At 43.6% G+C, this 12,736-nt stretch overlaps 1 protein-coding gene across 2 annotated transcripts in view; it reads right to left on the bottom strand.

Annotated features, from left to right (window-relative positions):
• The window catches only part of mxi1 (max interactor 1, dimerization protein), a 30,597-nt gene extending 18,578 nt beyond the window's left edge, over positions 1 to 12,019 (bottom strand). Inside the window, exons 1-3 of one of the 2 annotated variants that reach the window (XM_069666296.1) lie at positions 11,680 to 12,019; positions 9,171 to 9,273; positions 5,132 to 5,161 (exon numbers count right to left, since the gene is read on the bottom strand). In XM_069666296.1, coding sequence (XP_069522397.1) covers positions 5,132 to 5,161; positions 9,171 to 9,273; positions 11,680 to 11,908 — 362 coding nt within the window. In that variant the 5' untranslated portion in view covers positions 11,909 to 12,019. Of the gene's footprint in view, positions 1 to 5,131; positions 5,162 to 9,170; positions 9,274 to 9,441; positions 9,944 to 11,679 lie in introns of those variants that run through there. The other variant, XM_069666297.1, reaches the window with a different exon arrangement.
• Between the last annotated feature and the right edge of the window lie 717 nt (positions 12,020 to 12,736).

The raw sequence follows: 12,736 nt of genomic DNA, 5'->3' as shown, positions 1-12,736 counted from the left end.
TATCTTCATCTCTCTTTCCTTAAGGTGCAGATTAGGTTAGCTCGGCTGCTCACGTGACGGGCTGCTCCAAGAAGGAGGAAGGAGAAGAGGAGCATTTTTTCCTGGAACAGTACACAACGACGGTCTCATCCGTTCTGCACAAAGTGGGCTTATCAGCATGCCGTAAATGGCACAGGCTGAACAACACACACTAAGTGGAGGGATGTGCAGCACACTTTGCACAACACAGCAGCAGAGCCTGAACATACAGTCCCTTTTTCAGGTTGTTTCATTTGAACACCTTCCGAACAAACTGATATAATTGAACATGTTGCCCTTTCTGTCATTCCGCATAAAAGAAAACACGGACAGCCCGAGCTAAACCCTGCTGACTAAGCCCGTATGCCCATCCGGCCTTGTTCCGTTTGGTTACACCGGCCGTCCACAGAATGCTGTGCACATGCACTTTTGCAGGATAAGGGCACAACAAAAAGGCACCACGATAACATGAGTCAAGGGTCAGACGAGCGAGACGAGACTGGAGTGATGGGTGAGCCTTCAAGCGCCGACATCCCATCCCCTGTGTGCCTCCTTTTTATACCTGTCTACAGAACATCTGTGTGGGGATTGATTCTGACGGCTGTGAGGGAAAAAACGGTGACCTCTTGTTTCACATTTTCTTCCACCATCTGACAGGAAACCAGTGGGAATGCCAGTCCAAAGAAAAGTTAAAAATATGCGATTTCCCAAGCTCACTTCTCTCTACAAGGAGGTTTTACTACAAGCAGTTACAGGAAGTGTTGAGCTTCTTTCAGCAGGATGCTAGTATTGCAAAAGGTCTGCTCATTATTACCTGCGCTTTGTCCTTGGTTGCTTTTTTTTTTAACCCAATTTGGCGTATTAGGAAGTTGGAATCTGGTCTATTTGATCAACACTGTCTCTCTTTAGGAGTATGGATTTTTAAATCACATCATGTTAAAGGCAAGGTCCTCCCTTTAAAGACGTGTGACTGCCCTCCTAAGAGTGCTAATCCACAAAAACGTTCTACTGTCAGAGACCTGGCAACGCAGCAGGCAGGTGCTATTGAAAGATAAATCAATGAAGAGTAATTCACTCCTCCTCCTCAACCTCAAATGCAAGTATCTCGTCTTGGCTGAAGGGAGTAAGTGCCTTCCTGTTTTGCAAAGTAAAGCTTAAACAAAGTGCAAAGAGCCAACCTAACTTTCCAACAGAGTATGACCTCATTACAGCTCGGCACCTGCCACACTGGTTTGTGAAGAAGCAGACTTAATCACAACCACAAATTTGTCACCCTCTGACTGTTGGTGGCGGCGGGTCCTACCCGGACACTGGCTCACCTCTTACTGTGTTAATCACAGGAAATGCTCACTGCGCTCATGCTGACACAGTGGGAGTTTGGATGAGGCTTGCGTGTTGCTTAAGGCTTCCCTTAGTCAGGTGTGTTTAACCTATCCCAGTGCTCATCCCATCAGCCTGCCAATTACATCCTCGTCCTCTGACATCGTTGCTAGCTAAGCCAAAGTCAAGCTACGCTATTAAGGACTAGCACCGGGTGGTGTCGAGGGGGCGGGACGGGGGGGGGGACGTGCCCCAGCACGTGTGCGTGCTGTAGCTGGGCTCACCAGACCAAAGATCAAGTCCCTTAAGCTGCTTTTCTGAGCCAAGAAAAGCTTACAAGTCGTCACGTTGGTCAGAACAAATGGTCCCAGTTTTAGGCCCTGCAGCGAAGCCTGAGAATGGGCTGCACTCACTGGGAAGACAACGGAAAGACTGGTGGAGCAGTTCGGCTTTCTTCATGGAGCATCAGCACAGCAAGAAAAAATGTAACCCAGGTTTACTCATGTTTGACTGCTCAACCGAGCCCAAGGCTGGAACAACAGCACTGGTTTTATACCCCAACGGTCAGGAAGAATGGACCGATATGAAGGGCTTCAATCCCAGCAGAGATATGTACCATTTAGCATGCAACATCTTTTTTTAGTGATGGTCAGTGGTGATGGGTTTCTTGTGTTTCCTAGAATACATGTCACAAGACTACTCTCTAGCACAGGGCCTGCAGTTGTAAAGGTTATATTGGAGTAAGCTCTAAGCCTGACCGTATATCCTGAAGCTCTACAACCCATTTACACACGTGCATAGAAAAAATAAAAGCTCAGACAGTCAAGAAGGGCCACACCAATCCACAATTCATCGTAAATGAAGCGAGATCTTCATTTCCCATTTCACATACCACTGAGCCAAAACAAATCCCGAGAGGGCAGACCTCATTGATGCTCCTTACGTGCCACCCAAGGACAACAAGCTCCCCCACTCTAATGGACAAGACTGAGCCTTTTTAATATTCCACGCAGGCGCACGCTGAAAGGCGTTTAACCCGCGCTGTTTGCCCACATTGCCTCATAAAGATTCAAGCAGAAAAGCTAATATTGCTTCTACTGCCTGGGCATTGCGGGAAAAACAATCTACCGTGCGTATTATAAGGCTGGCCTTAAACAATATTTAAAAAAATAGGTCAAGGTGGATGGAGATGGGAAATGATAAGTGACGGTTCTTGTGGATTTATTGTAGCAAGCGAAAGCCTATTGTATTGATTAAATACATAAACAGAGTCATCGTCGGGGAGGAAAAACAACAGGTTGAATAACAACCGATTAAACTGTGGAATACCTAAGCTCTTTACGATAAAACACCAAACCAAACAACCGACCTGAGCTGGGGGATTTGCTATCTATCTGTCTTTAAGAAAAAGGACTAATAGGCAGAAGGCAGGGAGATCAAAGCGACGTGCAGGCATACAAGCCTTTTACAGTTAAACCCTACTAAGGCAGTGTAATTTAGTAGTGACATATGGAAGTGAAATAGGGCTGTTAGGAGGTACATGATCAAAGCGGCAGAGCCACCCCGTTATCTGGTCCCGCTGCACAGTGTGAGCATCTGGAATGTGATTTTCTTCCCCCCTCTTTGAGTCCCTTTTATCCCTGTCCCGTGGTCTCTGCTGTCACGACGAGTCTACTCATCACGGAGGTTATCAAGACCTGTGGCCGCCATGCAAGGCAAATCGTCTTGCCGGCAGCAGATAAACAGGGCTGATAAGTTTTGAAAAAAGGGCCCCATTCAGGCCTAACCATAAGGGAGCTGCCTCCAATTTACGACTTGGAAGTCTGCTGAGATGGAACGAAAGCTGCAGCTGCTGCTGTTGTAGAATCATAGTATAAGCCTGACACACTTGGGTGAACAACTATGCCTGATACATATAGCTTACAGTGAGGCATGTGCTTAAAGGGAATTGGATTAACTGCTGGCAAAAAAAGGGGATTATAAATGATTTTGACTTTAAGTGTGCTTCTAAAAAGATGGATTACCATTTCAATTTTGCCCTCTTTCTTTGCTAATGGAAATTCTAATTTAACTGGTGCAGGTTGACAGCAAAGCAACAACAACACACTCACTGTGTCAGGCTGCAAACCAAAGACAGGAGGGGGGGGGGTTAAAAAAGGGTGTATCTGGATGTGGTTGAGTGGTGTGGTACAGGACGGCCTGTTCCCAGTCCACTGTGTTCTGCTGCTGTTCTCTTTTTGAGTCTGCATAGACCAGCATGGTGGAGCCAGGAAAGGGAGGAGGCAGAGGATGCAGGTTTCAATGGGTGCTGTATTTGTGGCCGGAATAAAACACACTGTTGCAGAACTGATGTTGTCAGATAGATATATAAGCGTGTAAATCATCTTTTTAGTCACATTTTGAGTGGTATTAGGCATAAAGTTTCATTTCCTGGGATAAAGTTATCTCTTCAACGTTCATAACACTGCCTTTACCACAAATCAGTGATGAAACAAGCCAGCACTGATCCCTTCTGTTGTGCCACCTACGACTTTACACAAGTCAGCTCTGATTGGAGGGACGACTGCAGGCCATACATGGCCACAGGAACACGCCGTACTACAAAGTGTCTGGCTGCAAGAATGTGGAAGGAGTGACGAAAACAGCCTTCACACTGTGTTGTAGGAACAAACATCTGAGCTTTTTTTTTTGAAATGTATTTGTGTGGGTGGAACACTGGAAAAATGCAAACCCTGCATGGGTGCCGCAATCTGCCGAGGCCAGTCAGCCGACCGGCTGGCCTCGCGTGGCATCACATATGAGCACCAAGATGACACATCAGCTCCTGTCTATATTTAACTCCCTGGACGCCTCTCCTTCCAATGTTCCCATCCTTTCAGAAGAGGCTGCCAGAGAGAATGGTGAGAAAAACAGGCTGAGGTGATATGTAATTACGCTGAATGGATCCAGCCTCCCACATCCTTTCACTGTACCCACACCCTCAGAGATAATGAAATGGAAGGCAGGTTTTTTTTCCCCCATTTACAATAAATCTTGCAAGTCTAGCCGCTTATGTTGTTATTTACGGTGTCAAAGAAACCCCTTACCACCGTGACTCTTGAAGGCTGCGAAGTCACAGGGCATGAACACCAGCAGACGCCCGATGTGGGTGGTGAACTCGCTCAGATAAGGGCTTCTAAGAAACCAGTGGTGGCTTTCAGAAGTGATGTGGTAAACCAATCACAAGCTAAGCTCTCCATGAATACCCCGCATTTTTTACACTGTAGATACTATCTTGAATGCAGAGATATTGCTCAGCACAGAACTGTGTTCAGGCTTGAAAGCAGTTGAAAGGACATTGTGTGGAGATAGGGCTGACATTGCTGCCACTACTACGTCAAAAAAACATCTTTGCATCAAAACAAGCACTGAACTTTTGACTCTGCTCAGCCTGCATGCACCCTTGCCTACCCAGCGCCTACCTCACAGCCCTTAACCTGGCAGACGATCTGTTGCATAACTGTAATAAAGTGCATAGAGTGTGCGTACGTGAGGAGAGGGGAAACAGGGAGATGAAAAGAGAGAAGTGAATGTCCTTTACTGAACACAACTGGGTCACCTCTTACTTTTGGTTTTAAGGACCTGTTGAAGAGGAAATGCCTGCTTCACAAAAGGGCAAAAACAATGTAGGGGCAAAATGAAAGTAGGGCAAGTTGAACTTGTTCACATGTAAGGGCAGGGCGAGCATGTGCCTGCAGGCTGTGCTTTATGATTTAATGGGGAAATTATCAATGGTGGAAAATTGCAAACTCACCTATTCTTCTCCAGCTCATTATGTGTGGACCTGCGAAGACAGAAAACAGGTTGTCAAATGAAGAGCAAATGTAGACGATTGCATGCTCAACAAAGTACAGGCGTAATAAAAGGAACTTTATGATTTTAACTATATGAGCTAGACAATCAGGGGCCAGGAGTGGCACGCTAAATCACCTTGTCAAATCTGATTTAGAAATGTGTTTATTACACCCAACGAGACCAACGGTAGGCCCAGTGCACTGAAGCCTTTACACCAACAAATGTCATCATGACAGCCAGGAACTCACTGGGCCATTATACAGCCTCTTTCTCAATAATGCACTGCATAACTCTGGGAGGATGTATGTGCGACACACACAGAAGTTCACAGTGTATGTGTGTGTGTGTGTGTGTGTGCATGTGATGCGTGGTAAGTCTTAGCATGCACATACACACTCACCCTGTGCATGCAGCAGCCAGGGTTCAGTGCTCTGTTAATAATGTAAAGTGAATCAGCTGGTTCCAAAGAGTCTCTTTGTGTGGCAACATGCTGAAGGGAGACAACCCGCCCTCCTCCTGATGCTGAAACGGCCAAGTTCCCCGTCCACACAAACTGCACTCCAACTCGCCCCAAGGTGCGATAGACTCAACCTCTCCTGAGTTACGTGCGCAGCATTTCCCTTTATTGTTGGTTATCAATATGGCAATATGCTTTCCTCTTATACGGAGCTCAGCTGACAAAATTGCCTTTTATGGAAGAAGGAAATGTGGAGAGAACAGGAGATAAGAATGAGGGAGGAAGGAGGGACCGTCCAAAGCTGCAGTTAAGTCTGTAAAATGTCGCCCATCCTCAGAGGACATTATTTTAACCGGTTTAATTATTTACACCAATAAAAACACCATATGTCTCTATTTGAATACATTAATGGTCATATAATTTGGTATGCAAGACTGAATGTGAAGTCAACTGTAGCGGTGAATTTGATTCAACATGACAGGGTCTATGGACAGGTTGAGTGGCTGCTATCACAGCAAAACACGGGCTCATAAGGAAGCTGGCCTGCCCGAGCCATTTCCTGCAAACCTGCTAGAGCCTAAGTGCTCGCACGCGTGCTCCTGACAGGTTTCAACTTACATATTCTACAAGCCTGTAGTAGTCATGCATGGCTGTGCTCTGCGTCAGCCAACCAGTCACACGTAGAAATCACAAAGCTGAGAAATCCAAAGCAGCTTGATCTCCTCTGTTCGAATACTTCTACCCCCCATAAATGTCATACTAAATATGCACTTACAGTTCCAAAATGGTTTCTTTGTAGGGAAAATGAATAGACACAGTGTTGCGCTCAATGCAGGCTTTTATGTACATACTTTATTACTTTCTAATGGCACTGGGTCCACTAATTTCTGTAATTGTTTGTGAGTCATGAGAACAGAAGACGAATACTTTGGAGTGCATAATCCACGTCATAAGCCGTCACTTTGCTTGCACTGTCTGTGTTGCTTGGAAACCCTCATCTCGATCTGTAATCTTTCCCAAACTCTGAGAGTTTGGCCACAATCACATTCGGAGTAGCGTGTAATAATGAAATAATAATGAGTCCCTTTTCTATCACAGCTGTAGCTACCTTATTGTTTTGCTAAATGACTGTTGCATCTTGAATATGACTGCGGAAATCAGGGGAAAAGATAGAGCAACCTACAATCAAACAACGCACACACACTACAACTTAGTGTGACCTCACATTCAGATAGCTTGATCTAAGTCATCTTGCTTTCACAGGCTTGTATCATGACAACCCTTTGCACTGCCCCTCTAAATCAGATGTGTGTGTATGGAGCTCAACAGCAATGCAATACAGATTCTAAACTGGCTCAAGGCCACACACAACTGCAGCACAGTTCCTCCCGTAAGCGTATGTGTAAATGTGTGAGTGCATGTATATACACAGACAGAGTGGGTCAAGGAGATAAAGCTAGCCTGCTATAAACAGGAGACCAGAGAGGACGGAGTCAGATAAGCCCATCACTTTAAGCCTCAACACGCTACTGAGAAGTTAGCTACAGCTGGAGCGAGCTTCTGTCAGACTGCAAACTGCTGTTTAAAGAAAATGCTCTGCTACGAGACCTCTAATCATTATATTATCGCCATTTTAATGAACTAAGCTCAATATTTATTTTGGAATGTCCCCATAGGCATCATAAAAAGAAAGAGATTTTTTTGTGACTGTGGTGTTGAGAGTGTTCCTCATTGCATGATCACAATATCCTCCTCACGTTTTTGTCATTCAGAACACACACATGGAGGATGATGAAGATGTGTTGGAGGTATTTTGTTTATCACCTCTCTGATTATTATTTGAGGCTTTTATTTCTCACCCATGTTGGGATGATCATAAATAGGACTGTTATATAAAAGTAGACCCCCATCAGTGACCCTGACAGCGATAGGGATATCAAAATAATGCTGTTTTGTTGTTTTGCAAGGCGTGCGAGTCGATAGGGAATGAAATAAACTGCATCACATCATGAAGCTGCAAAATGGTGTTAAATGCTAAATGGTGTTACCTCACTGAATGAGTTGTGAACATGTCTCTGTAGGGAGCAGAACGAAACATCATTGTTCCCGGTTTCATTTTCTTTCATTCTTTGACGATATTCTTAAAAGTGTCCACCTTAGGGCTGTATTTAGAGTTATGAAAAGCTTTTAGTTTTTGGAGGATAATATTTCACATTGAAGAACATATTGTTCTGAAACATAATGTGTCTAAGTATTGATAAGGAACCGTCCTTATTAGGACCGACTCTTTATGAATACAGCCTCAGACCTATATCTGGTCATGACTGTTGCCATGCAGAACTAGGCAGCGTTCCGCGCTTATGATGAGTAATGCGCACTTCCTGTTTGTGGCCCGCTCTTACATTAATATTAAAAAGGCTCAGAGAGAGAGAGAGAGAGAGAAGCTTGCATTTGATGTATGACATTCAATGGACAGATTAATGTAATCAGCCTAGCACCAAAAAAAGAAAAAACAACATGATGCCAATTGGGGTTAACTTGGGCGATTGTTACCTGCTGCTCTTAGTGGTATGTGCAGGTTTCGGTTATCAGTGAAAGCCATGAGTTTGGCAAGTGCCTAAATCCTTTTGGCAGCAAACAATATGATTTTGAGACAGGTACAAAACAGAATATACTGTTAAACATGTGTCCCAAAGCACACATCAACAGCTTGCTGTGTTCTTTATATGCTTGATGATGCATACAAAAGAGGAAATGTATGCTTTTCTTTCTAAGACATAGTTGTATATAAATGTGATACAACAAAAGACTGACTCCCTCAAACATCATTTGTCCTGAAAAGGCTCCACGTATTCACCTTTGGATGTCTGCAAACAACACCGGCCATAAATAGCTGCTTTTACCCTTTAGGGCACAAGACAAAACTACCACGCTCTCCCACAGTGAAGAATACATTTTGCATGGGGAAAGAAACAGCATGACTATTACCGAAATCTATAAAAATGATTTCATTAGAAATAAAAGAAAAAAGCAGTGGGTTTATTTAACCAAAGGTGAGAGAAATTCACAGCCCAAATGCCGTTTTTCGTTTTGAGGCCGCCACTTTCACCACGGTCCCTAACCTCAGCCACTGCAGTCCGTTTGACAATCAGCTGATGAAAAGCTAGCAGAGCCGTTGGTGCTACCCCCTCCCCCAAGCCGACAAAACAGCGCTGAGGACGGTACCTATTTATCAAACACGTTTATTTAAGTTTGACAGACGTGTTTATTTAAATCCATTCAAACTTATTTTTAAGGGGGAAAACGTGTGTTTCATGAACAGCGGTAATGCTGCCAACAACTGTAATCACCCGTTGTTGACAGCTCGCTTGTTTACCAAACGTTGCAATAAAACGTTGGCAGTTGCCAGTATACAATCGCATGCTGCCAGCAACAATCATCGCCCCAGTGCATGTAGCAATACAGACAGTTTAAATTGCAAACATCTGTCAGTAAGCAAATATATGCAGAGTTAATAGTAATAAGTGAAAGAGACGCTTACCTATTGTGGTTACTGCTGAACTTCTTATTTCTGAATTTTCTTTGCCTCTGGTAGTTAGTGTTCTGGTTTGACGGAAACGTCGAAGCATATCCGTGTTCACACTCTGTCGAAAGAAACAATATGGTTAACAGTGAGCTGACTTTAGACACTTTCTAGTTTTACACGAGCAGAGCATGCAGGTGAGACGTCTGTTTGGTGGCGTTTAAAAAACTTCCCTTTTTTCAGTTGTGATGACCGTTACCTATTTCACAAGCAGTCACCATTTAATTACCTCTGTCTCTCCTCTCTAGATACTCCGCAGCTTCCAATAACCGTTGGATATTGATGAGCTGAACGGCCGTCATTCTTCCCTGAGGCTGCCGCTGCCGTTAACGTTAGCTTTGCTCTCTTCCGTTAACAACACGTTAGCTTTGGCGACAGCAGCAACGACACGTCGCTTTTAAATACGGGGAAGACAGTGCATCGGTTATTACTACACTGAAATACACTTTAAACAAACAAAAACGTCGTGTTAATATCTTGCTCAGTTTCTTCGCAGGCTCATCTGCAGCCTTTGTCGAGAGAGAGGGGAAAAAAATCCAGTGTTTCCAAGCTGGCAACCTACAGCCAATCCTTGCCAGGTTTTGTTGCTATAAAATGTCAAAACTAGTGTATTAAAGTATTAAAAGTTCGTAGGAAACACGATATTAAATGGTTACAAAAATGGATATAAACAATAAAAAATTCCCCCGAGGGAGACCAGAGCCAGCAAAGTGCCTGCTGCTGCTCGTTTCCTCTACTCTCCTGTTTGTTTACCTAGCTGCACAGCTGAGAGGCGGGCAACCAGTGGAGGAGAGGCCGGTCTAAAAGCGATGCATTCTGGGAAACGGAGTCTTTAAATGCCTTCAAAGAATACTGACAAATATAGACAACAGTCATTATTTTCGCAATTTAGAATGCTTTTACTGTGAATTATAAACTAAGGCATCAGCCGTTGTTACTTTATGATTAAACTGTAATTATAGCAGGTCAGTTTAGAGAGTAAATGCATCAGCAGGACAGTGTAACAGCACAGGTCAACAGATCATCTTTAAAGGTGACAATTATTCTTGCAAATTTAAGTGGATGTTTTGCTGCTACTGATGACAATGAAGAAACGGCATATTGAAATGCATCATAATTCGGTATTTACCATTGTTTTAGATCAGCCATGTTATAACCTAATGCATTTGAATTGTTATGTGGTCAGTTAGGCTACATGGAAAAATGTATCAACTGAAGTGCTTATTGGATGTCACACTGGCAAGACACAAATAATAATCATGTGTCATTTATTCCTCTAACATCTTTTCTTCAAATTCTCCTTCTCGTTGCAAAAAAATGCCCTACAAATCCCATGATTCACCAGGACCGTGGGGGTGTACTTGCCGGCTGAAGCCAGGCCCAGCAACACATGACGTCGCTACGGAGCGGTCATCTGATTGGAGGACGGTTTTGACAGGCGTCGAGGGTTGAGCTCGCATCTGACCAATCACAGAGGAGCTTTGCGCCATGTGGAAACCAGTGCGGCACGCCCACACATAGCAGGAAGCAAACAACTGAGAAAAGAGCTGTGCCGCTGCGATCTGCTGCTGCAAATTTCTCACGTTTCATTATAATAGGTGATGTTTCTCAAAGGACTTTTGCAACGCGCATCAGCTCACATGCTCGACGATCAGCGCAAAACAGCCCTGCGCGGACAGGCGCATACGGAAGCGAGGCAAAAAGGCTTATGTCTTCCAATGATGACTTGTTAAAAGGAAACGGGGACATCATTAATCATAGCCTTTAAATAGTCGCTTTTAATATTGCATACGTAAAAAAATAACTGCTGTTAACTTCTTCTCAGGTCAGATTTTATTTGCAATTGGAGAGACCATGCGATCAACAAAAATACGTCGAGTTGTCTAATGATTCACGGGCGAAATATTACAAACAATCAAATTAAACATCTAGCCTTATCACTTATATGTTGAATATATTTCCGATTATGCATTTAGTTGAATCCTCTGCGTTTAAGCTATAAAGTTTCAGATTTTTTCGATCGAGTCTGCGGGGGCACAATGACATCATCCTGAACTGAGTTGGAGGGCGCTGCAATGTGGCCAGATTTATCATATCGGAGTGAAAGCCAACATGCACACCCACACACACCCAATCATTATGTCATATCGCTTTATCAATGCTGTAGGGAAAATGAAAGAAGAGTTGTGCAGTTGCAAAGCGATGCACAGCTCTCAACATGAAGATAATGCAGGCACAAATAGCCCAGAAAATAAAGAAAGCGTATGTGTTGATTTTCTCCTATAAATGCAATGATCATATCACGCATGTAAGTCTGGTGCATTAATCGGCTGTGCTTTTAGCAGGCAGTGGTGCTTAGTTGAATGAACTCAGCTCTTTGTTGTCTGAGTCTGTTGACAATGAAGTCTTGTTTTCCTGAAATACAGAGGCAAATGAAAAGGATCAAACGCAGCACGAATAAACTCACTTCCGTCCTTCCTGTCGGCGCTCTCGAGAAACCTAGCAGCTTCCAGCAAAACTTGTACATTTTTCAGAAAAGTGTTGATCTGCTCCATGTGGGAGTCTTTGGAGTTGAAGACGTCATTGAAAGGGCAACTAGACATCTCCAAATCTTGCTGATCCAAGAGAGACGCGTCGGAATCAAAAAAGAACTCCTCACTCTTCAAACTTCCTCTTTGCCTCTCACTTTTGGCCATTTTTCCTCTTAGTTTGTGTGGCTTTCTGCTCTGGAGACGTGCTGAGCGCAGTAAACAGTGAGGCAGCTACCAGTGGATGCTGCTCTTGTCAGATGGTTCCTCTTTCCTTTTTTCTTTTTTATGAATGCGGGCTGTTTAATGTGGAGCAGCGGCCAATGTCAGTAGATGGTGGTGCATGGGAAAACCAGAGCCCGGCCCCCCTCTGCCTGAGGAGTCCGCATGGTCCCTGTGCCCGTCGAACACTTTCTGTTATAGAATACAAGAAAACAAATTAGCACGCACATTTACATGTCATTGTGACTTTATTATATAAAAGCATTGTTGTATTTCATACAAATTTAAATCAGAGTTAAATGTGTATCTTTTGATGTGTCATATCATGGTTTTTAAGTACACATCATGATGGTGGAGTAGCCTAAGTAGGCCTAATAGTGACAGAGAAGCGTTAGCAAACAGTAGCAGTAGGAGAGAGAGTAAAAGCAGTTATAGCAGCATTATAGCACTAGTAGTATTAGTATTAGTAGCCTTTTATTATCAGCACTGTTACTTTACTGAATGTAGCCAACTGATGTAAACTCCACACAAGGAATTTGTTATAGAAAGGGAAATTATGTATGTTGGGAAAGTTAAGATTTCCCCTGACCTCCATCACAGAAAGTGATACAGATATACAGTAAATGAAAATGAAAATAACAAAGGTTGAAATCTGTATAACATCAGAAGTGTGACTGGACAGAATTCAGACTTTAGATTGTTAGAAGTGGAAAAACAAAATAATTACCCTTGCCTATCATTTCTGACTGAGTAACTGCACGTACAGATTTCCTG

This window comes from Semicossyphus pulcher, unplaced genomic scaffold, assembly GCF_022749685.1.
Source record: "Semicossyphus pulcher isolate SPU_LCO1_2020_fin unplaced genomic scaffold, fSemPul1.0.p SCAF_17, whole genome shotgun sequence".
In the NCBI taxonomy this organism is placed as follows: Eukaryota; Metazoa; Chordata; class Actinopteri; order Labriformes; family Labridae; genus Semicossyphus; species Semicossyphus pulcher.
The sequence above is the reverse complement of the archived record's forward strand: the minus strand, read 5'-3'. Positions and strand labels throughout refer to the sequence as shown.